This window comes from Falco punctatus (genome assembly GCF_963210335.1).
Source record: "Falco punctatus genome assembly, chromosome: 11".
Classification (NCBI taxonomy): domain Eukaryota; kingdom Metazoa; phylum Chordata; class Aves; order Falconiformes; family Falconidae; genus Falco; species Falco punctatus.
In genome coordinates, this window is record NC_137591.1 from 29,893,063 (window position 1) to 29,914,850 (window position 21,788).

The 21,788-nt window shown below is 49.9% G+C and overlaps 1 protein-coding gene across 1 annotated transcript in view; it reads right to left on the bottom strand.

Annotated features, from left to right (window-relative positions):
- Positions 1 to 21,788, bottom strand: part of PAPPA2 (pappalysin 2) — a 93,291-nt gene that overhangs the window by 22,792 nt on the left and 48,711 nt on the right. Inside the window, exons 12-16 of the mRNA XM_080407520.1 lie at positions 21,441 to 21,576; positions 20,979 to 21,198; positions 10,413 to 10,584; positions 7,940 to 8,117; positions 5,488 to 5,701 (exon numbers count right to left, since the gene is read on the bottom strand). Coding sequence (XP_080263646.1) covers positions 5,488 to 5,701; positions 7,940 to 8,117; positions 10,413 to 10,584; positions 20,979 to 21,198; positions 21,441 to 21,576 — 920 coding nt within the window. The remainder of the gene's footprint in view (positions 1 to 5,487; positions 5,702 to 7,939; positions 8,118 to 10,412; positions 10,585 to 20,978; positions 21,199 to 21,440; positions 21,577 to 21,788) is intronic.

Sequence of the window (21,788 nt, forward strand, 5' to 3'; positions counted from 1 at the left end):
GCTCCAGCAGGTAACACGGAGGCAGGCAGGGGAGGGGATGCGGCAGGCCCCCCGGAGCAGAGCTCTGTACAAATCTTGCCATCAGACCACACCGGGAGCACGACTGGCCATGGTGGGAGCACCAGAGCAGCAAGTGGTGCTGCAAAGTGACCCCAAGAGCAGCAGCCTGGAATTGACTGAAGGGAACTGCAATTACGTACTGTTTTGGAAGCGTGGTGAGGAGGAGCAACTCTGGATCCCATTCTAGGCACCCGTGGTTTCAGCCCACCCCTGATTTAACTTTCTCGGTTGCTCACCCTTTCTACTGGGACAGTGGTCACTGCTTTTTGAAGATGTCCCTGTCAGACCTTGCCTCCTCCAATATCTGAACATTTTGGTTTGCCCACCTTTAAAGACAAGCAAAGGCACGTGCCAAGAGGTACTGATCTGTGCTGGATGTCCAGGTCCTTGCTGCACTTTCCCCCCTCTTCAAACAACTTTCAAGGGGAAAATCACCAGCAGTTAAGCTGATGGCATTACAGCAATAGGAATCACCAAAACAGTGATGCCTCAGGCAAACACTTTTACAAACCAGGAGCATCCCAGCCACTTGTTGCTTCTCACTCCCCTACTTGCCACCAGGGTATAGCCCATGCAGCTACTGCACCTCCCTGTTGCTCCCCTGAATAGGCAGAGGCCCTCTGCCAGGAGCTGCAGGCAGACCTGGGGTAGAGGGGCCGAGAGTGGAGAGGACACGCTGCAGGAATTGCAGTTTGCACAGGTGCACGCTGTGGTTTGCAGCCCCATCATTTTTCACCAGGACTCCTTGTCTTGATGTGGCGCTGGAGCAATGCCAGCAGGGGAAGAAGCTGCGCACAGCCTCTCCCACCTCTCCCCAGACCTGCACCCTCCTCCTGGACCCTGGCCCTGGGGGCAGAAGAAACTGCATTGCTCTGGAGGTTCACTGCACTGCCAGCATCTCTGCTAGGGAGCTTCAAACAGGGCTGGCCTGGGCTGACCCCAGGGTAGAAGGTGGTGTGTGGACCTCTGCCGCACATATGAAGTGAGCAGATTATATTAAGGCACAGGGAAGGGGAGGGAGGGGCTTTTTAGAAAAAAATATTTTTATATATAGATATAGATATATAAAAAACCCCCAAACCAAAACACAACCTCACAGCAGCTTGAAATTTCCCGACCCCTCGACTTCTGATCTGGGTTAGTAGCATTTCTCGAGGATTAACAAGGAAGCCAGGAAAATCGGAGTCAAAGCTGCCCCCTCCAACTGGGCAAGCGGATGCCTAACGGGTAGAGGAGGCAGGGGAGACATCTGAGGCCAGCAAGGGCTGCATCTGACGTGAGGGCATGAGCCCTCACCCAGCTCCGGGAGCTGAGCGTGGAGGAGCCTGTCTGGGATCCAGCCATGTACTGGGGCAGCCAGCTCAGGGGGACTGGGTCCACCATACAGGACCAACGATAAACAAGCCTGAAGCCTCACGTCCCAGGGCAGGAGACTGATGGCTTCAAAAAGAATAGATGGGAGGGAGGGAGATATGCTGATAAATTGAAGGAAAGCAACACCAACTTGCAGAACCTTTGCTGCTGTGCTCCAAACAGCCTGGGCAACCTGGGCTGTAAATCTTCATCAGAGATCTTCGGGGTGGAAGCGACACAGCAGTCCGGTTGACAGCCTGTGTTTTCTTTACCTGGCTGTCGGGCTCCCTCAGCCGTGCGGGTGTTTGCCTTTTATCTGGAAGGAGCCAGCTGTGAGCAGCAGCTGCGGGTGCCCCACACCTTTGCACCCACCCACAAATGTACAGTGGCTTGGTGCCCTGTGGCACTCCGGCGCTCCCGGGTTAGGTTGTCCTGCTTTGCCCACTGCAATCTTTCTGATGCGTTTCCAGCCCCTGGTCTGCTAACTCCTTCCAGTCAGTTTTCTCCTCCACATTCTCCCACCTCCCCCTCCCTCTTTCATGATCTCTGTAGTCATTGAACAGGGAGAGAAGGCAGAGGGGCTGACATCTCCATGGAAGCTCATCAGGGGAGCAGTGCTGTGGTCCCTTGACCTCTGGTCAAAAATGCAAGCTGGGACTTTCAAAGCTGCCTAAAAGACCTGGGTGCCTGGTGGTTCTTTGCTGTATTTCCTCAGGCTAGCAGAAGGGGCTCAACCCCTCACACAAAGGTAGCTTTAAGATCCCCAAATCTCTCCTCTTCAAGGAATCATCCCACACTGGGCAAGTGAAACAACCCCTCTGCCAGGGGCTGACCTTTTCGGTCCCCAAACTGAGAGCATCCTCTCAGCTTTAGAGGGCTCCTCTAAAGGATGCCCTAGATACTCCTGTTGGAGACCTGCTTCAAATGACACTTCAATGATGGAAGCAACAGCAAGGACACCTGAGGGGGTGACGTCTATTTTCCCTGAAGTATCAGACCCCTGACTTTCAATGCTGCAGCTGTGGACGAGGCCAGCCACTGCTCCTTGACAGATCCGGGTGGGTGGGTTGGTGCTGCCTTTGGACAGATGCTACCCAAAACCAGAGAGCTCCCAATACAAAGCTCAAATGTATACGTTAAGTTCCCCTTGTTACCATTATTTTGGAGTTGGATGTGAAATAGCTTGGCAGCTGGAAACCAGGCTGTTATGCGGACTCTCCAAGCTGAAAACAGATTTCCTTTAGGAAACATCAAAGCTTTGCCCTTCATGTCAGCATCATCACTCAGATGATCCTGCCAGCAGAAAGGCAGCAAACCCCTGGCAGGACCTTGATTACAAAACCAGCATTTCCTCCAGAATCCCTTGTTGACAAACAGTAATTTCTGAAGGGCCTTTCCTCACCCAGTTTACTAGATAAAAGCATCTTCTCGGAGACAATGGGTTTCTTCATCCCTTTTCTTTTCCACTTATGCTATGGGAAATGAATTTCATCTAAGATTGCAGGAGCTTTCTAAACATCCTTACTGCCCCTGTGGTAAAATTCAACTAATAAAACAGAAGTGAGGGGCTCACATGAACAGCTGTGTCCGAGAGCATCACAGCTTGTACCGAGACAGCTGGATCCCAGCCACGGCTCAGGTCTGCTGGGCACTGTCGCCCTACCACCCAAGGAGCAAAGCCCCAGGCCTTCGGTCCCCAACCCAGCTGTAGCAACCGTGGTGTTTTAAGAGGTGAATGAGAGAAAAAGGCACTGCAAAAGGCTGATCAAAAGAGCAGCTAGTCAGGAGGCGATGCTGAGTCCTGGCTGGGTTGAATTTCCTCTTTCTGTGCCTGTCCACAGGGGATCCAGAGCCATCCTTGAAGGAAAGGTGCCTGCAAGCAACCCTTGAAGGCAATGACTGAGCTTCTTATAACAATTCTGTGAGAATCTGAGCATGTCTTTCACATAGCAGAAGAGAGGGCTGATCCCTTGGGAACCCACAGACACTCAAAGCTGCCTCTCCATCTTCCCTGGAGAACAGTCCAAGCCCCATAGCTGTTGGCAAGGCCAGCTGGGGGTTGTACCCTCTCCAGCATCCCCCTCTAAAAAGAACAAATTGCTAGAGCTAGAAGAATAATCCAAAGGGAACCTGACTGTATTTCCAAGGCTGAAGTGGTTAGCTGGCATGAGAAGCCTTCAGTGTCATCTGGGGATCATGCCTGACTTTTGTCCAATATATAGTACACAGAGTGAGTCTTGCTTTCTTATGCCCATCAATATCTGTACGGCACTAAATCCCTGAGCAAGGCTGGTGCTTGCTCTGTTGATGGCCAACAGGGAGACAACAGATCAAAAACTCGGTCTGTTGAACCCAGAAAGACTTCAGAAGACCCCACAATTTGATTGTCCCCATCATCAGCGGAGACCCTGCTTGCACACCAGCACATCAGGAACCTGCACCCCACCAGTGCTGGTCCCTTCCAGAGTTCTCCATCACCTTCAACAACTCGCCTTCTCCAAAACTGGACTGAACAAAGCAAGCAACCTCTCACTCTGGCAGCTCCCATCCTCCGCCTGCCAGGGCTGAAGCACCAGAAGGATTTCCATCAATCGACTGGCCCGCTTACTGGCTAGTGGCTGCTACTCACTACATGGGCCAAGGGGTTTGTACTTATGCTGAGCGAGCATATACCCAGAGCTCCAGATGAGGCAGTACGCTGACATTTACACTTCCAAGGAAAGGCTTTTGCTTTGCATCAGGCCACTCGAATAGCAGCTAATCTGCATGACAAGCAAGCAACAAATTCTCTGTTTCTGTTAAAGTTTTTTCTGCTTACCATAACAGGATCGTACCCTACCATCAAAGATGTTAGATGAATTAGTAGTAGTGATAATAGCAAATGTGAAAATGCTATGTCACTGTGCGTTGCTATGAAAACAAACCGCTTCGCATGACTTTCCTTGACTCGTCCCACGGGCTGCTCAGACCCATGGTGGTTACACACACATCAGAGGAGCCTTGGGAACTCCCAGAGGGCATCTTTTTTATGAGCAGTCGCTGCAGCATGACTGTGATGGCCTAACTTTGCAAGCTGAGTTGATCTGATTGCATGCCCAGTGCCTGAAATGCCACAGGCAAGCGAGTTGCTCTGCAGTTTGCAAAGCAGTCCATGTGATCGTAGCCCATAATCATAATTTGCCCAGCTCCCCTCGGCCCAAGAAATGCTCCTAACACTGCAAAAAACTGTTTACAGAAACCACTTCCTTCATTACGAGGCAAGAAATTTGGCAACTGCTTCTCAGTGCACAACAACCCTACCCCAGAGCAAAGTAGAGACAAAGTCTGCATCCAATTAAAACTGGAAGGGGGCATTAAACAATTAGCACATAATTACCTGATTTGGGCTAGCATCAAGACTCTGGGGAGAACCCAGCCAGTGCCAGGGAATCTGTAGTGACCATACCCGTTGGGGGCTTCAGCTGGAGGCATCGCAGACATAGTGCTGCTTACCCCCCAGCCTCCCAATATTGGCTGGGAACAGGGCTAGTGAATCACCAGGAATTATTCCCTGAAGCATCGGGAAAAATCTTCTCTAATTGAAATGCCAATGCTTGAGATTAAATTCAGCCAAGATGCACAGGGGGTAAAATGTTAACCCTGACAAAAGGCAGTCATTCATTCTTACAACACCCATAGCCCTGATTTATGTTTTATCGCTTTTAGGAAAGAGAGCAGCTCCAGGAATCTTCCAGCATCTTATTACATCTAATTACCTGAGAGCCTGCAAACACTTCTGTACATGCTTCATTTTCACGAAGTGACAAGTACATTGAGGTGCAAGGGAGAACTCACGTGCTTTAAGTTAAGGCACTTAACATATGTGTGCATGTAACAGCAGTTTACACCTTGTTCCCACCTCCTTTCACCTAAACCAGGGGAATGCCACTTGCATTTCAAGAAATCTGCATGACCAGAGAGAACTACCTTGTATCCATCAAATCAGACTGCCAGCATACCATCACCTCTCTTCCTTGCTCCCGTGGGGAGAAGAGGAGGAAGGCAACTGTGATAACAGACCCACCACAGACTTACTTCTTAGGTTTGCCTGCTGTGTTCTCGGCCACGTGGTATCCAGGCTTGCACTTGTAGCGACAGACTGAGCCCACGTCGTGGTTCCCTTGCAGGCACCGCGGGACCAGGAGCTTGGCATTGGCCACAGCAGGGGGTGCATCACACTCCAGCTTGCAGTAGGCTTCGGGGAGCGACCAGAGACCATCCTCCAAGCAGGTCAGCCACTGGTTTGTTCCTGACCGCAGAAGAGAAGTGTGTTGGGGTTAACAGCTGACTCGGGGATGGAGACCTGCTGAGGGAAGCTCGGAGCAACCAGCAAAAGTCCTCTTGCTAGAAAGCATACTGCTGCCAAGGGAGGCAACAAATACAAAGACCATGGACTCCATTGCATGCCTGGTCAAGCTGGGGCAGAAACTCCCTGAATGCAGATAGAAGCAGGGAAGGAACAACTCCTAGGGCATGGAGAAAGGATCTGGGTTCTGCAAATCTCCCCCAAACCTTCATTTAAACTTCTCCCTCTCTGGTGATGTCTCAGCATAACCTTCTGTGGGCTGGGGGCTTTTGTGAATGACACCTGTCTGTCATATGTAGTTCAGCCCACCTTCATTCCCCCCAGGTGCTTTTTGCAACTTGCTCTTCCTACCCTTACAAGCTGTCATACCCTGAGCTACATGTGCAGCCCAAGATGGGAAGTACCAGGAGGACAGTGGGAGACTTAAACTGGTGTGACTGGGAATTCAAACCACCCGTTACTAAAGCTTTGGGTTGAATATTACAGCCCAACTCTTTGTTGTCCCTCTAAAGAAAAAGGCATTTGGTAGACCCAGCTAACGGGTGGCCAAAACTGCACAGCTCTGGGTGTCTGTGGTAAGTGTCCAGGACTGCATCACCCACATGGTGGGGATGATGGATGGTTCACTGGGAACTGCTAAGCAAGAAAAAAAAGCTGGACTGGAGCAAATACTACTCTTCCTGCTGAGAGGTTTGGATCAGCAGGTTCCCAGTGCGGCCAGACTGCTCCACACTCCCTTCAAGAATCAGTTTCTTTTGATGGGGTCACTGCTCTGCCTACAACTGCTCTTGGACCATGCCGCCACTCATTGCTTGAGTACCTGGCAGGCTGGCACTGCTGAGGGTCATCCCCCACACCCGAGCGCCGTGCAGCCGTGTCATCCTTTCCTTGCCTAATCTTAGCATTTACTAGCCTTGAGAGCCTGCCTGTAAGGGGAGAGCAAGCGTCAAGCACGTCCCTGCCTCACCAGCTCAGCCGAGTCAGCTGGACCTCAAAGAGTTCACCCACACGGCTCAGCAGCCTTGGCCAAGCGCCACCAGCCATCGTGTCAGCCACCAGAAGTCACCCAGGGCTATCCACCGAGGGGACGCCTTCCCACTGGGAGAGCACAGCAAACCTCCTCTTGACTTCAGGGGGAACCAGAGGCAGCTGTGAGTGAAAGATCAGATGAAAGCCCTGCCCTCAGCTGACCCACCCAGGGCAACAGGCATCTTTTTGGGCAGGATGCAGGCTGTTGGGTCGTTGTTCACGTGCTACGCTTTGATCAGCCCACGCTGGGGATCTGCTGGCATCCCCCCTGTCATGAAATGAGACCTTAATTCTCCGCAGCTTTTGCTCCTTAGATTTAACTTTGAAAAAAAGAGGGGGGGGGGGGAAAGAAGAAAAAAAAAAAAAGATTTTCATACAGTTCGGCTATAAATGTCTCCATAAAATAGGGCACCCATTAAAATGATTTGTTGTATGTGATTGTTCAGAGCAAAGGCACTGGTGGAAACTCACATAAAGTCCCAATGCTTGAAGCTGTCAAGGCAATTACTCCCGAAATCCCATCCAGCTCAGCCCTGTATAGACAGGAACAGTAGCTCTCTTTCTCCGCCTTGGCTTAAAAACATTCCTGCGGCTATCGATGGAGTCGGCAGAATGAAAGCCAGGCTATGGCATGTCTGGGGGACTGCTGTGTGTCTGGGTGGTGAACATCTCCCAGACTGCTCCACAGCTGTGGGCATCAGTCTCTACAGCTTTATACAGCCCCTGGCCTCCTGAACCACAGGCTTTTCCACCGCCACCAGGCACTGAGCCACTTCTGGCTCTCTGAAGTCCTCCCTGTCTGCTCGTGCTGGCTGCCTCCACGCTTCTTGACTCCTTTGTGCCCATAGTACTGGAGGCTGCCAGACCTCACCGGCTATCAGAAGACATCCCTATACCCTGAGGTGGATGGATAAGGGCTGCCAGCCAAGGGATGGGAGTCAGAGGGAATAACCCCACACTATGGTATCTCCGCTCAAGGTGGTGGAAGGATGCCCACTATTTCAGGAAGTGTCTCAAGAGCCCACCTGCCTAGAAGAAGCCAAAATAGCTGGGAAGTTCAAAATAGCAATGCTCTGTTTGACCAGCTTAGGACAGGCACGGAAAGGTGGCACCGAAAAGGGTGGTTAAATCTCTCAGCGCTCCAGACCATACCTTGAAGCTTGGCTGGGTGGATGCAGGAGAAGGAGCATCTCTGCAGGTAGGTGGTCCCCTTGGGGCAGGAGAACTCAGCATAGTACACGTGGGACTGGTCAGGGACACTGCAGTCGACAGGGTCACAAGTCATAGATCTGTCCCACTGTCCCGAGTTGCATGTCAGCACCACCTCCTGCTGCAGAGAAAGCAAGGCTCCATCAGACTCCTGTGAGTGAGCTTTAACCTACTGGTTTGCCACCACAGCAGAAAGGGCTGACCCAGGGCTCAGGACAAGGAGAGCTTTCCCCCAGTGCCCCCTTTCTCCCCGCTCTAGACATGGAGTCACAAAGCCCTTACCTGTTCATGGGGTGATGTTTGGGGTGTGAAAGTGGTGAATGACCCTTGGGGTAACGTGCAAGCCACCTGCACAAGAAACCTTCTGATTCTCAGTCTGTAACTGCTTGCATTCCAGAAAATGTTAGCTGCATGCACGCTGTCTGAGCAGTGCCAGCACTTTAAGGGAAAAAGGAAAATCCCTTCAAGATACGCTACCCACCTTCTGAGCTACAAGTTATTCCCAGCTCGGTGTGCTGCAGTTTTCCCCTCTAAAAGATCAAATCTTACTTCAGCTGCTGACAGGCAGCTGTCCTGTTGATTGTTTTTCCCTAAACGCACCAATTCTCATGCCTCAGCCCACAGACCCCACTGAAATCAGAGGTTTGTATCACCTCATTTACAAATCCTAAATACATGGCCCATCTTACACAGCTGGGGACTGCATGAGAACTTAACCCCCAGTGATCCCACCACTAAATATGATCAACGTGTGCCACGGACTTCCTCAAAACAGTGGTGGGTGACCGTGTGCCGTGAGCAACCTGGTCTGGTGAAAGGTGTCCCTAGCCATGTCAGGGGGGCTGGACTAAGATGATCTTCTAAAGGTCCCTTCCAACCCCAACTGTGATTTCCACTCCCAAACCACTAACACCAGTCCTGCAGGCCTCTTTACCAGCTGAGTACAACCACGCTGCTTGGACAATCAAATGTGTGACCTGTCCTTCCAGCCAACATGTTTTGATTGAACCTGGACGTGGTGACTCTGAAGGACATTGCTAGATTTGGGTCTGGTACTCTTGGGTGTGCAACAGGATCATGGTGTAGCTGATCCAAGTGGAGAGGATGCTCAGGGGAGAGTTGCGCGCATTTTCCTAAAATGCCTCAAGATGAGTAGGGTCACATAGCCAAACCAGCAACATCACTGGAGGGCTCAGGGCAGGGCACTCGCAAGCTACCATCTGCTGTGACAGCCACATCGTGAAGCTCTGTCCAGAAGTTTCCCATCTCGCTGCCAAACACAGGAAAACTGTCACCCGAGGCAGATTTATTTTGTGCGGTTTCATTTCAGAGAACGGGAACATTTTGTTTTCCCTGGGCATGCCTTGGCCCACAGAGCTGTGTGGCCGTGTAATTAATAACCTCCCCCATGACGAGGGGCCAAGCGGTGCATCCCCAGCTACCCCACTGCACTTTCCAGCACCCATCTCTCCTTCGGCACACACCGATGGCTACAGCACGGGAAACCTGCCCGCCAGGCACCACGAGTGCTTGCAGCTCTCCAAGGAGAGGGAAGGTCCACCCTGCTGACATGGCCTGACTCTCCTCCATCTGTCTCCACCCCCTGTGAGTTCATGCTCTTGCTCAGGCTGGCACGGGGACCAGCTCAGCCCCGGAGACGCCTGTTCCCCCTCCAGGAACAGCCTAAGGATGGGACACACTGTGCCCACAACCCTGCCAAGGTGACTGCGCAGACCCAAGGAAGCTCAGCTCCCAAGGACACATTGGTCCCAGGTCTCCTCTCCCAACAGCTAAAAGCCACGCTGGTTCATAGCTTTTACAAGACATCCCCCAGCCCTATGGAAAGCGGGACAAACTCTTTCATAGTGACCTTTGCGCTGCCCCGCTGGCATGGGCAGCTTTATTGCAATGCAACACAAAGGAAGAAAAGCTCTCCGTGCTGTCGGCTGCCTCTAAATATAGTCGCTCCACAATGACTTCATTTTTTCCTGAGCCACTAACTTCAACTTTAAGAGAGAAAACATCCCAGGGATGTTTAACCCTCCCAGCAGTGCCGATCTGGAGAACAGAAACGTCTACCTCTCCCTCCGTGGGAGTGCATCACCCTGGTTTAGGACACCCCCTGCAGCAGCTTTTAGCCTGGCAGAGCCACGGTCTGCAGGCAGCACTGGGCTGGGAGATCTAGGACTGCAGCGAGGGAAGAGAGGGCTCTCCAGAGCAGGACCACCAGCACAGAGGTCCAGCACCACAGCCTCCATTGGGATGGCGTTTATTAAAAAAAGAAGCAAGGAGGTTAGGGCTGGAGATACAAGGTGTCCTGGGGTCATTCCAAACCACTTCATGGTGGTTAAATCTTTTTTAACTAGCACTCAGTCCAGCGAGATGTAAGGTCGCCCCCACCATGAGGTCCACTCACCCGCGTTGAGCCCAGGCTCTTCCCATTGCCAGAGCGTAGGATGAAGCCCTTTTCACAGGCGACGGTGCACGCCATGTGCCGTGGGCTGTTGGAGGTACAGTTGAGGGTGGCAGCGTGAGCAAGCAGTGGCCGTGTGCAGCTTCCCGATCCTGCACAGGCACCGTGGACACAGCTATGGGGGAGAAGAGGAAAGAAATCAACAAGTGGATCCCCAAGGCTTCTTCAGCAAGGAGGGCTTCTCTCCAGGTGGCACCTGGATGGGATGCTCAGCAGGTCACAGATACCTAGAGAGATGCGCACATGACAATGATGCCAGGAGGGTTCGTTTTTTTGGACCTTGGCCCAACCCCAGCCGACACCTTCCCACAGACCATTGTGTCCTTCCAAGCTGATGGAAGGAGGCACAGCCAACAATGGTTCTTCCAAAATCTGTGCTGTCTGGTGGGACTTTTCTGCCTACAGCCAGCTCCTCTGCCCCAGGGCGTGCTGACTACATTGCATGGAGCCCGCACACAGCCTGGCACCAAAGGGGCTGGTGGTGCTCACTGCAAGTGGACCAAGAGAGCAAGAGGAAGGAGGTGACAGGGAGAGGGCAGGCAGATGACATATCCAGCAGGGCCACAACTCTCCCATGGCCAAAATGGGGAAGTTGGTGTCAGATGGTCCTCTCAAGCAGCACTCCTGAACGCACAAGGAGTAAGGCTACCAACAGCAGGCATTGTAGCACCCACCTGAGAGCTGCAGCTTTTTCAGCAGCAAGCTGGTCTCTACCACGTGACAATTTCTCATCTCCAGTGTGCTCAAATCATACTGGACACCAGAGAACTTGTGGCAAGAGACCTGAAACTGCACTTTGCAATGCCGTAGGGAGTACACCTCACTCACATGTGTCCTCCCACACATACTCCGCTCACGCATGTCTCAGGCACTAGTGTTTGGGGACAGACAGTGAGCAGCAAGAGATCTGCACTTCCCGAAGGCAACAAAGCCCAGACAGTAACACTGGGTGTTTCTCCTTCCTGGTAATTTCTGAATCCCACCTCAATTTCAGTCAGCCTTAGCTCAGAATAAGACAAGATTTGCAGCAACAAGTGGTCAGGAAAAGATGAAGAAACTTTTTTTAAAGCCTCTGCTGATAAAAGGGTCACGGGTATGTCAAAACCTGTATTAGACATCAGAGAATCCACAGAGGATTCTCCACCTGCAAGGAAAGGAGAAAGCTGGAGAAGAAACCTCTGCAGACATTAGGGAACCATCCACAAGATGTTCTTCAAACTGTGTCCAGTCCCCTCCAGACCTGGCAGTAGAGTTGCCTGAGCTTCACGTCCACACAGCTACACCGTGGCCTGTGATGGAAGGGAGGAGCTGGACATTCTGCAGCTGCCTCCTCCACCCCACTCTGCTTTGCTGTCTTCAGCACCTCTGCTCTTCCCACAAGCCCATGTAGCATTTCAAGCCTGTCCACATTGATGCCATGCTCTTTGGGATCAAGACCACCTCAAGACACACCTGTCCAGCTCTACAGACTCAGCTGTGGCCACCAAGGTGAGATGTGCACCACCTCAAGTTACAGAAGGTCCCAGGGAAGCTTGCCATGTGTCACCTGTCCCTTGGGAATAGACAGCACCCCTCACCACAGCAGCTTCCCACCAGGGACCAGCTGTTAGGTACCACTGAGTTAAGCATCACAAGTAACCCCCTAGTGAAGAGGAGTGCTGGCCAGAGGGCTATGGCCTCCATCAGTGAAATGCAGCCAGTAGATTAATTACCAGAGCATGGAACAGGCTGCCCAGAGAGGCTGTGGAGTCTCCTTCTCTAGAGACATCCAAAACCTGCCTGGTTGTGGTTCTGTGTGACCTGCCCTGGGTGAACCTGCTTTAGTAGGGGGTCAGACCAAACTATCTCCAGAGATCCCTTCCATCCCTGACCATTCTGTGATACCTGGGATAGAATAAGGCCAAAATATGGGGTTGACACGACAGCTCCCACAGGAAAACGCCTTGGTTATCTGGTGGCTAGGCTCTATCTTCTACCAGGTTACATAGGTGCAAAAACTGACATCAGCCCTCCTGAGGCAGGGGCAGAGGTGCTGCAGCTTCAGGCAATAACTGGGGAGAGAAGGGAGGGAGCTGTACCCGACTGCCTCCCCTCTGCTCCCTGCTTTGCACGGGACTGCTGACAGCTTTTGCGCGCTGCATTTCACGCAGGGGAAGCAGAGGCAGCCTTTGCCTCTTGCCTTCGCTCAGTCTCTCCAGCCAAAGATGCACAGCTAGAAATCCCACAAACGACATACACACACAAAAAAATATATAAAAAAAAATTAAAAAAAATATTGGTGCCGACACAGACATTAAGAGAACGCAATGTGCTGTTGACTCTGGACAAGTCCACCGAGCCAAAGACACGGTGGAAACCTGCAGGCCACAGCCCTGAAAGAGCCGGTGGGCACAGGAGGGGACCACAAAGAAGAACAAGAAGAAAGGGGCTGTTTTTTCAATGCAGACCTGTTTATGAAGTGAGAAATGGTTTCAGGGCAGCTGCTGCAAATTCTTTCACTAGCTTATATTTCCATTTGCTTCCTTTTTAAAGAATTTGTTTTATGAGCACAGCGTTTGTCAGGTCATTAGCTTCTGAGGGCATCTGGTACCAATTGTAGCCCTCTCCCCTCCCCTCCCGCAGTCACCTTCTCTGGGCAGTTGCTTTGCTCCTTGCCTGTGCCCCCGGCACACGCATGCACACATGCTGCCGTCCCCGACTCCACCTCCCCGTGACAGTCACTGTCCTAAACCTCCTCATGTGTGTGTCTCTGCACACGCGTGTGCCAAAGGGGCTGAGCAGCCTTGGTCCCGCATCCCATCCTCTTCCTTACCAGCCATGGGCATGTGGGGAGATGCAGCTGGTGTGCAGCATCCCTCCTACCACAGTGCTACATCGACACAGCACCACAAAGAAGTCCTTACCCCTGCGTGCATCCGGGCACACGGAGGTTATCTGGCCAAATCACAGACCACATGTTTAGAAGTGAAGCCGGGACATGAGCAGCGGGTTCACTGAGTGGCTGTAGGCTACAGGTCAGCTGGGTGGCCACACCAGGACCCCAAGACACATAACTTGGTCTGCTCATGATGTTGGGTTGAGTTACAGAGTGTGCGCCCATCACAGCAGCGGTTTGAGGGACAGTTGGTGGCACCCGCCGGGCACATCCAGCCAGGCCAAGCGCTTGGTTGGAGCAGCTCTGCTGGCACTGGTGGAGCAGCAGCACGTTGTTATTACATCACAAGTAACAAAGCACTGATCCTTTTCAGCACTACTGGGTGTATTTTGGTTTTCTACCGGCTCAGAAACATAACCAGCAATGCTGGTATAAAGTAGATTAAAAGATCAGCAAGTTTCTTACTGTATTATTATATATGCAAAATGTTAACTAGATTAGTTGTACATAAGGGATTGATAATTATAGGGCATAACATCAAAATCTTTCTTTTTGTATACACCACACAAATACGCACACATTCTTTATGTGCATATAGATATATTTCAGAAATCACTAGCTTTCTCTTTGCCCCAAAAGGTAACTAACTTATCACCATTTGCTCTGTGACTAACCCACAAATACACACTGGGTTTTATTTTGGAAATGATCTGAGACCTACCAACTAAGTTCTGACAAGTTGTTCTCATCCTATATGTAGCTTTGAAGTCTGGTGCTGCTATTCCAGACTTGAAGAGGGGCTCAAATCACTGAAAACTGTCTGATTTTCTCAAATATATCAGGAAGCTTAACAAAAAAAAAAAATATATATATATATATATAATCTCTACTAACAAACTTTCCCTTGATAACTTCTTTTATTATTATCAACATCATCATGACTATCAGTGTAATACTCTGGGCCAAGACAACCTTGAGCCTGATGGCACAGAAAAGCAGGCAGGGGAAAAAAAAAAAAAAAAAAAAAAAAGCCATGTAGCCCGGCCCCCACACGCCTTACCAGGGTTCGGGTAAAGTGATGGAATAAAACACTGCTCCCAGCCGCTGGAACAACCTAACGAAGGCTGGACGAGGAAATGGTGCAGTTAGCCCAGTTCTGATCTCAGCATGAAGGAGCTCTTTCTCCTTTTGATGATAAATGAAATTCCTGTATCGCAGCTGCAAACTCCTGACTTTTGCCCATTTCTGATTCAGGCCGTATAAGATGTGGGACGAGCCAATACATTGGTGGTTGTTGGGTTTTTTTTCCTGCATGAAACTTCCAAAAAATTTTCCATTTTTATCCCAGCATCTTTTGAAACTCAAACTAATGATTTGTCAACAACACTTTTACAAAATAGCAAGATTTTTCTTCTCTACTTATTCCACATCAGCACCAGCCTGCGTGATTTTCTGGGCTCACCAAGTCCCATAACTCATACATCAAAGAAAGTTTCAGATCTGGAAATTTGTGAAATTCTGCCTAGCAATGACCCTAACTGCTCTGGAACGATAAGAGCTTTGTTCTGAAGTGTGACCAGTTCTATAAACCAGAGCATAACTTTTCCTTTGAGATCCTTCATCTTTCTAGAACAAAAGCAGGAGGCGACTGCCAGCAATGAAGCACATGGAGCCCGAGGTGGCAATGCTGGCAGGGAGACATCATTTTATTGTGACAAACCCCAAATCCTGAAAAGCTGCAATTTTGCATTTTACAGCAATTATTTCATGGAACCCAGAAAAATATTGACGGATTTACCCAACTCAATGCTAAGCCAAGCCAAATACAGTACAGCTGCCTAAAGTATAATAAATCACTCATAAATTGCTGTAGTATCTACCCAAACTTTCAACCCAAAGATTGCTGCTAAAACAACCCTTATCATCAAGCTCCAACTCTAACAGGGGAAAATCATTATAAGAAGTTCATCTCACGGTGCAAATTTTTTTTTGGGGGGCGGGGGTTACAGAAGATGTTGATGGAAGGGTAAAGGCTTCAGCCAAATCTCCTGAAGTTAAAAGTAGTCACTGCATGTAGTCTGGTGGAGTCTGAATTGTAGTATTGAACACCAATGAGATAAAAAGTGTTTACCCCAATGTGGTCTAGCAAAAGAGAATAGCTAGGAAGTGAGAAAACGTGTTTTGGAAATACTTGTGAATTTCTCCCTTCAGGCATGTTTCTCACGAAGGGGAAAGGTCTCACTTTTCCAGTAAATCTGATGGCAACCATCCTTGTGGGAGCAGGCTACATGTACAGACCCAACAGTGGTGATGCTTCTTGATTACGATCTTCATTGAGGTTGCCATCTCAAGAAAAGCTGTTTGCTTCTGTACGTGACTCCTAAAGAAACTTGGCAAAAAATAACATCCCTGTGAGTCATCGGCTGTCATCTACCTCACAGACAGAGAAGAGGCAACAGTAAGATGTCAAATGACCTGTTGGCTCCTCCATAGCCATAAAGGCAAAGGGAGAAGAAGCAAGAGCTGTTCGATCTTCATATATTTTCCAATTTCTTTCCATGTTTTTTTGCCGTTTGCTACATCAAAACACATTGATAGAAACACAGAAAATGAGGCTGAATGGGATGTCACGTTTGGTCCAGTCGGCTTCCCAGCTGAGGCAGGACAGACCATACCTGCATCACTCCTGAGGGCAGCTGGCCTGACTCCTTCCTGAAGGCAGATGGTCCACCTGCCCATTGCGAGGCCAGCACACAGGTGGGATTTACCTGCCAGTATTCCTCGAGGGTGCATATTCAGCTGTTCCAGAGAACACCTTCATCCATATCTGATCCCCACAGACTGTACCTCATTTCTGCCACCTCCTATCTTGTCCAGAGGAATTCATTTCTGATCCACATCCATCATCACGATGGACATAGAAATAGCAGAGGGATTTCAAAAGGGAGCTGGCAAGCAGAAGCCACAGCTGGACTGCAAGACTTATGCTATAAGATTTAAGGAGAAAAACGTATTTATCATGACAGAGAGAAGATAAGGAGAGGATCTGATCACTCTGTACAGATACACAGGAAAGTCACCTGCTGGCAGGAGGCACTTAGACCTCTCAACAGGGATGGAGCAAAAGCAACAACTTTCATATTGAAATAGGAGGCAAATTCCTCCGGAGAGGGTTACTGGATATAGAATAGCTCAGCAAGGGCGATGGTGGACTCATCACCTCCTGCAGCCTGTAACGTGAGATAAGAGAGCCTTCTAAAGGACATGTTTCATCCAGTTTCTGTGAAAAATGCCAGTGCCTGTACATGATGTTAGGGAAAGCAAGGCAGAATGGGGGCAGGCTGGCGGCAGTGGTACACCGAGGGCTTTGCAGGCAAACCTCAGGGTCTCCCAGCACCCGTTCCTTTCTTCAATGGACGTGGGAAGGAGGGAAGGGTTTGTGGGATTCATGCAATGCCCGTACTGGTAAGAGAATAAGGAATCAAGATCAAGCTTCAGGGTTTCGTCAGGAGCCATGCCAAGGTCAGGAAGAAAAGCTGCCTTGCACCTCACACAACTACTCTGTGTTGCAATTCACCTTCCCTCAATGTATTGGGGGATGGCCATTCTTGGAACAAGTTTGTCAGACCAGGTGGCCCTTTCCATGAGGTGACACCAAGCACCTCATTTCTAAGCCGGTCAGCTGCCATGTTGGACTAGGGATCAAATTTGTGAAAAGCCTTTGTGTTGGGAGATATTTTTTTTCTAGGTGAGACTAGCCAGTGTCAGGGAAAGACAGAAGATGCCTTACACATCCTAAAAAAAGCCCATATGCAAAGCATTAAACTCCAGAAGGTGACTAGGCTGCAGAGAGCAAACAGAATGGGGCAGCCCACGAAAATAGTCCCTGTGCTCCGAGGGCTTCCCTTGTCACCTCCAGCTGGACACTGAAGCCACCAGCTGAAGCAAATGATCAAGTCCTACAGTAGAGCCTTGGCAACTGCTGCTCGTCAGCCAGCCAGGGACCCACCAGAGAAGTGCTAGAGGTCAACGGGATTTAATGCCAGAGGAGAGGCACCTGGAGAAGTCTCAAGGGCAGAAGCAGAGGCCGAGGTGAGCCCATGCCCCAGGACAGCTGATCCTCAGATTCATTCTCAGGAGGCGTTTTCCTCCAGGCCAAGGAGAAAGGATACGTGTGGTGCAGTGCAGTCACAGCCTGTTCTGATGAGGCTGCATTTGCCTGGCAGAGGCAGGGACCAGACCTTCAGGCGATACGTGAGGCAGACACAGCTCCCAAAGCCAGCTGCACCACCCCTGCAGAGCCTGGGCAGACGCTGGGAGGATGGAGTGGGGATGGAGGTACAACCTGACCCAAGCACAGCTCAGCCCATCAGAGGTGACCTTGGTATGCCCACATAAGGGTCAATCCACTTTGTGCATGGTCCCTGACCACAGGGCACCCTAGACCAGAGGGAAGGAAATGAAACACCAGCATCTCCACCCAGGGTCCCCACAAATTTTCACCCCAGCACAGACACAGTTCACAAGTTGATCCTTCATAAATTTGGCAGTTGAAAGAAAGAAAACAAGCCAAATAAAACCTACTTGGGAAATGGCCCTCTTCTCTTTCCTGGATAAAGTTTAGCAATTGAAAACATGTAAACAACGCCGCCCTCCATCTTATTTTCTCTCCCCAGCGTCCACTCTCCATACAAAAGGAATCCAAACCAGACTCCTCTTGATGCACTAAACCCACTTTTGGGGGAGCAGAGGAGGGCACTCACACAGGAAAGACAAACACAATGCAGATTGCATTCTGTAGCACCTTTCCTGTTAACTTGCCAAGGCATTTCCCAGCATATGCTAACATAAAATAAAACACACTCAAAATAAAACCAAGCTAAAAATAAACATAACGGAGGAAATGAAAAATGTTCCCCTAGTTCAGTATATATCCTGTACCAAGGAAAACAGAAGGAACTGTGGCTCTGTTTTAAAATACAAAGAAAAGGATGAAAGCTGGAGAGTTTGAGTTTCCTGGGCGGAAACTCATTAAATGTCTGATTTCTACTTGACCTCGTAAAGTTGTGATTGCGTCTAAAAAGCAAGGAAGAGCCCTGAGCTGCTGGCAGAGACAGTGGAGAAGGGGCTCCTGGTGCTGGTAGTGAGGTACGAGGGGCCGACACCGTGTTACTTTAGTCTGCAAGTGCTCTCAGTGCTTCAAGCGGGTCCGAAAGCAGAAGGCAACTCTTTTTTTCAAAACAAGGGTGTACTTTCCTAGCCTGCTGCACCCTGACCTGCTGGAGATGGCTGCATTTCATCAGCAAAAACATAATCTCTTTCTTTTCCCCAGCCTGCAAAGCACTTCGGGATCTTTCAAGATGGAAGGTGCTACAGAAATAGCAAGCCGTCATATATTTATTATTTTGGCAACGAGCATTTCTAGAATCAAGTTAGGAAACCTCGTTTCTTTGTTGCTTTTGTTACTGTCCCTTTCTTGGGTTATTTTAGGAAAGCACTCACATGCATGTGCTGTATATATGAGACTGGGTGCATGTGAACACTCAATTCAGTTCTTTACAGGAATAATACAGATCTTCTGTGATTTTTTACAGTCAAATGTCTCTAAACCTCTTAAGATTTTATATTCCCAGATTTTTATAGCGGATTTTTTTTCCCCCAGACTCCACCTGCCTTATAAGAAATGGATTATTAGCTGTTAAAAATAAGAATAGTGCTGTACAATAGTTTTGGAGCTGAAATAGATCTTAAAAATATAATAAGGGAAGGATACTTGGATGTTTCCTGACTCAACAGAGGCAGATCCTTTATTATTAGCGGGGCTACTGGAGGCTGTAAGCCTAACCTCCCTCTAAATATTCAAGCCTTTTGTCCAGAAAAGCAATGCTATATATAGCATTTCCTACTCCAAAAACTCTGGGGATCTGATTTACTCCAAGTGTTCGCTAAGGGCATGTGAGTAACCTGCAACTCAACATAGCGCAGCTAAGCCAAGGCCACAGGGAGCCCACGGGACAGCAGTGAGAGCAGGAGGCGGAGAAGACACAAAGATCCTGCTGGGTCCTGTCATGCCCATGCAAAAGGGACAACATGCAACTCTGTGCACTTTGGTGATACAGAAACGGGCTTGTACTTCATCTATAATGAGATTTTTAAGAGAGAACCATCTATTTTCCCCTCTGTTTGTCCCTGTAGGAGCTTCTCCCCATCCATAGGTGATGCTCAGCTGTGTCCGGTCAGTCTGTTCCTCCTTACAGATACTTCCGAGGGGGAAGCTCTCAAGCAATGAGGGCTCAAAATTATTTTAAAGGATAAGAAAATGTAACTGAAAAACCACATCAGTTGGCTGGGGTCTTAGAAGCATGTGTGTGCATAGCTGTAATGGCTACCAGGAGGAAACAGACTGCATTTCAGGTGGATGCTGATCCTTTAATGTAAGGCTAGGAATAATATTTATATGCTGACTCACTAAGATTTATGTTTCTGTATAAATCACACATGCACTTAAAAAAAAAAAAAAAGTAAAAAGCAACTGCAGAATATTCATGGCTTCCAGAACTCTACATAAATCAATTATACCGTGATCCCACAAGCTTTTAGACAAACACACGCACACTCATTTGTTATCAGGGATGTTCGTCCATCCAGGGCCATCAACAGAAGAAAAATGACAGTAGCAGTGATGCGATGACCCAAGCCAAAGCCCTTGACTCTTAATATCCCCACGGCTCCAGCAAAGCTTGGACCCAAAATCAGTGTTCCCAGTGGTATGGTTTGAGTAATTGTCTGCACCAGAGCCCTGGGTCGGCAGCACGCCTGTAACTTCAGGGAGCCCGGGGTCCCAAAGCCAAGCCACACTTGGCAGGTCTGGCTGTCGTCAGCCCCACTACCCCTCTAGGACAGAGCTGAGCACCATCCTTTCATTTCTCTTTGGGTCATGCCTCTGCTCAGCATGCTCTTTCTGCCACCTTTATTTAGTCTGGTTTGGACCATGGTCCTTCCCTGTCCTTTCCCCAGCACAACCCGCTCAGAGAGCAGCACCCATTCTGCAAATGCCACCTCTCGTTTGCAGCTTTAAGAAGACAGGTAGATGCCTGCAAGGGCTGGACATCAATAAATTAAAAAGTTGTTGCTACTATTATTGTTATCACCACATTACGATAGGGCAGTGTGAGACCTGGTGAGGAGCCCGGGATAGATGGGAGCCAGCACAGAGAAGAGGAGGACAGCTTCATCCCCACCTCCCACAATCTGGGGAAGACTGGAATGGATAGAGATAGAGCTTGCAAAGCACACGCTGAAGAAGCCAACATTTCAGCTTCAGCAGCAGCCCTTAGTGGTAACCTCAGCAGAGGGAGCTTGGTTTTCCTACCAAGAACAGTCCCTTAATCCAGTTTTGTGCAGATGCACAGGCCATGTACATAATCACACACAATTTTCCTGCCTTCCCCCCGAGCCAGCAAGATAAGTAAGCCAAGACTCATTACGCTGGATTTTCCAGCACCCCAAAAGCCACCTGAGAACAGTCCCAAAACACTCAGTGAGTAGATGAAAACTCCAGAACTGAAGCACAAAGCCCCAAAGGAGGGAGGCATTCTGAGTGCCAACTGGGAAGTGCTCCAAGGAGACCATACCTGCAGCACTGATCACCATGTCCCTCTTTGCGTTGCAGGAGACAGGTGGTGGGCTCAGAGGAGCCAGGCTGAGCTGAGGTCCGCAAGGCCACGGCTGCGATGCCCACGAGTGGGGAGGAGAAGTTGAGCAGCACTGAAGCAGCCTGGTGAGAAGGGTCCTCCTGGCCACGAGTCACATTGATGACAAGGGGGTTGTGCTGGCACGACAGGTCATACGTCCCTGCGAGATGGAGTAAAAAAAGAAGTCACTAGCTCAGCTCCAGAGATATTTTCTCTGGTTTTGATTTTCCTCCTCTGCTCCCCGCCACATCCCAGCAGACTACCTCGGAAGCAGGAGATGCTGCAGGGTGGGGGACAGGGGACGCAGCACCCACTCCAGTGAGATATTGCAGTAACGGTGGGGGTTCCTGGTGTCCCTGCTAGGACAGCACAGACTGGTGCCACAGCCCATAGGTTGCTCACCCAAAGAGTGGTTCAGCCCATCTACATCGCTCAGCTGGACAGTGACCCTCGGCTTGTGTTGGTTGCTTGGGATGGTGCCATCAGAGGCCAGGAAGACCAGGAGGGAGGTGGGCACCGCAGGTCTCTCAAAGCACACCTGGACAGGAGGGCAAGAGAGACCCTGAGAGTGTGCATACCTAATACAGACGTTCTGATCCCATACATGCAAAAGGGAGAGAAAGAGGGAGCATGGTGGGAGAGCAGGAGCAGCCTTATGGGGTCAGCGGCTGTGGATGTGCAGGGCAGCAAATGGGTGAGAAGAAAGTAGGGAAGGAAGGGTGCAGGGACAATCCTTTCCCTCCTGACTCC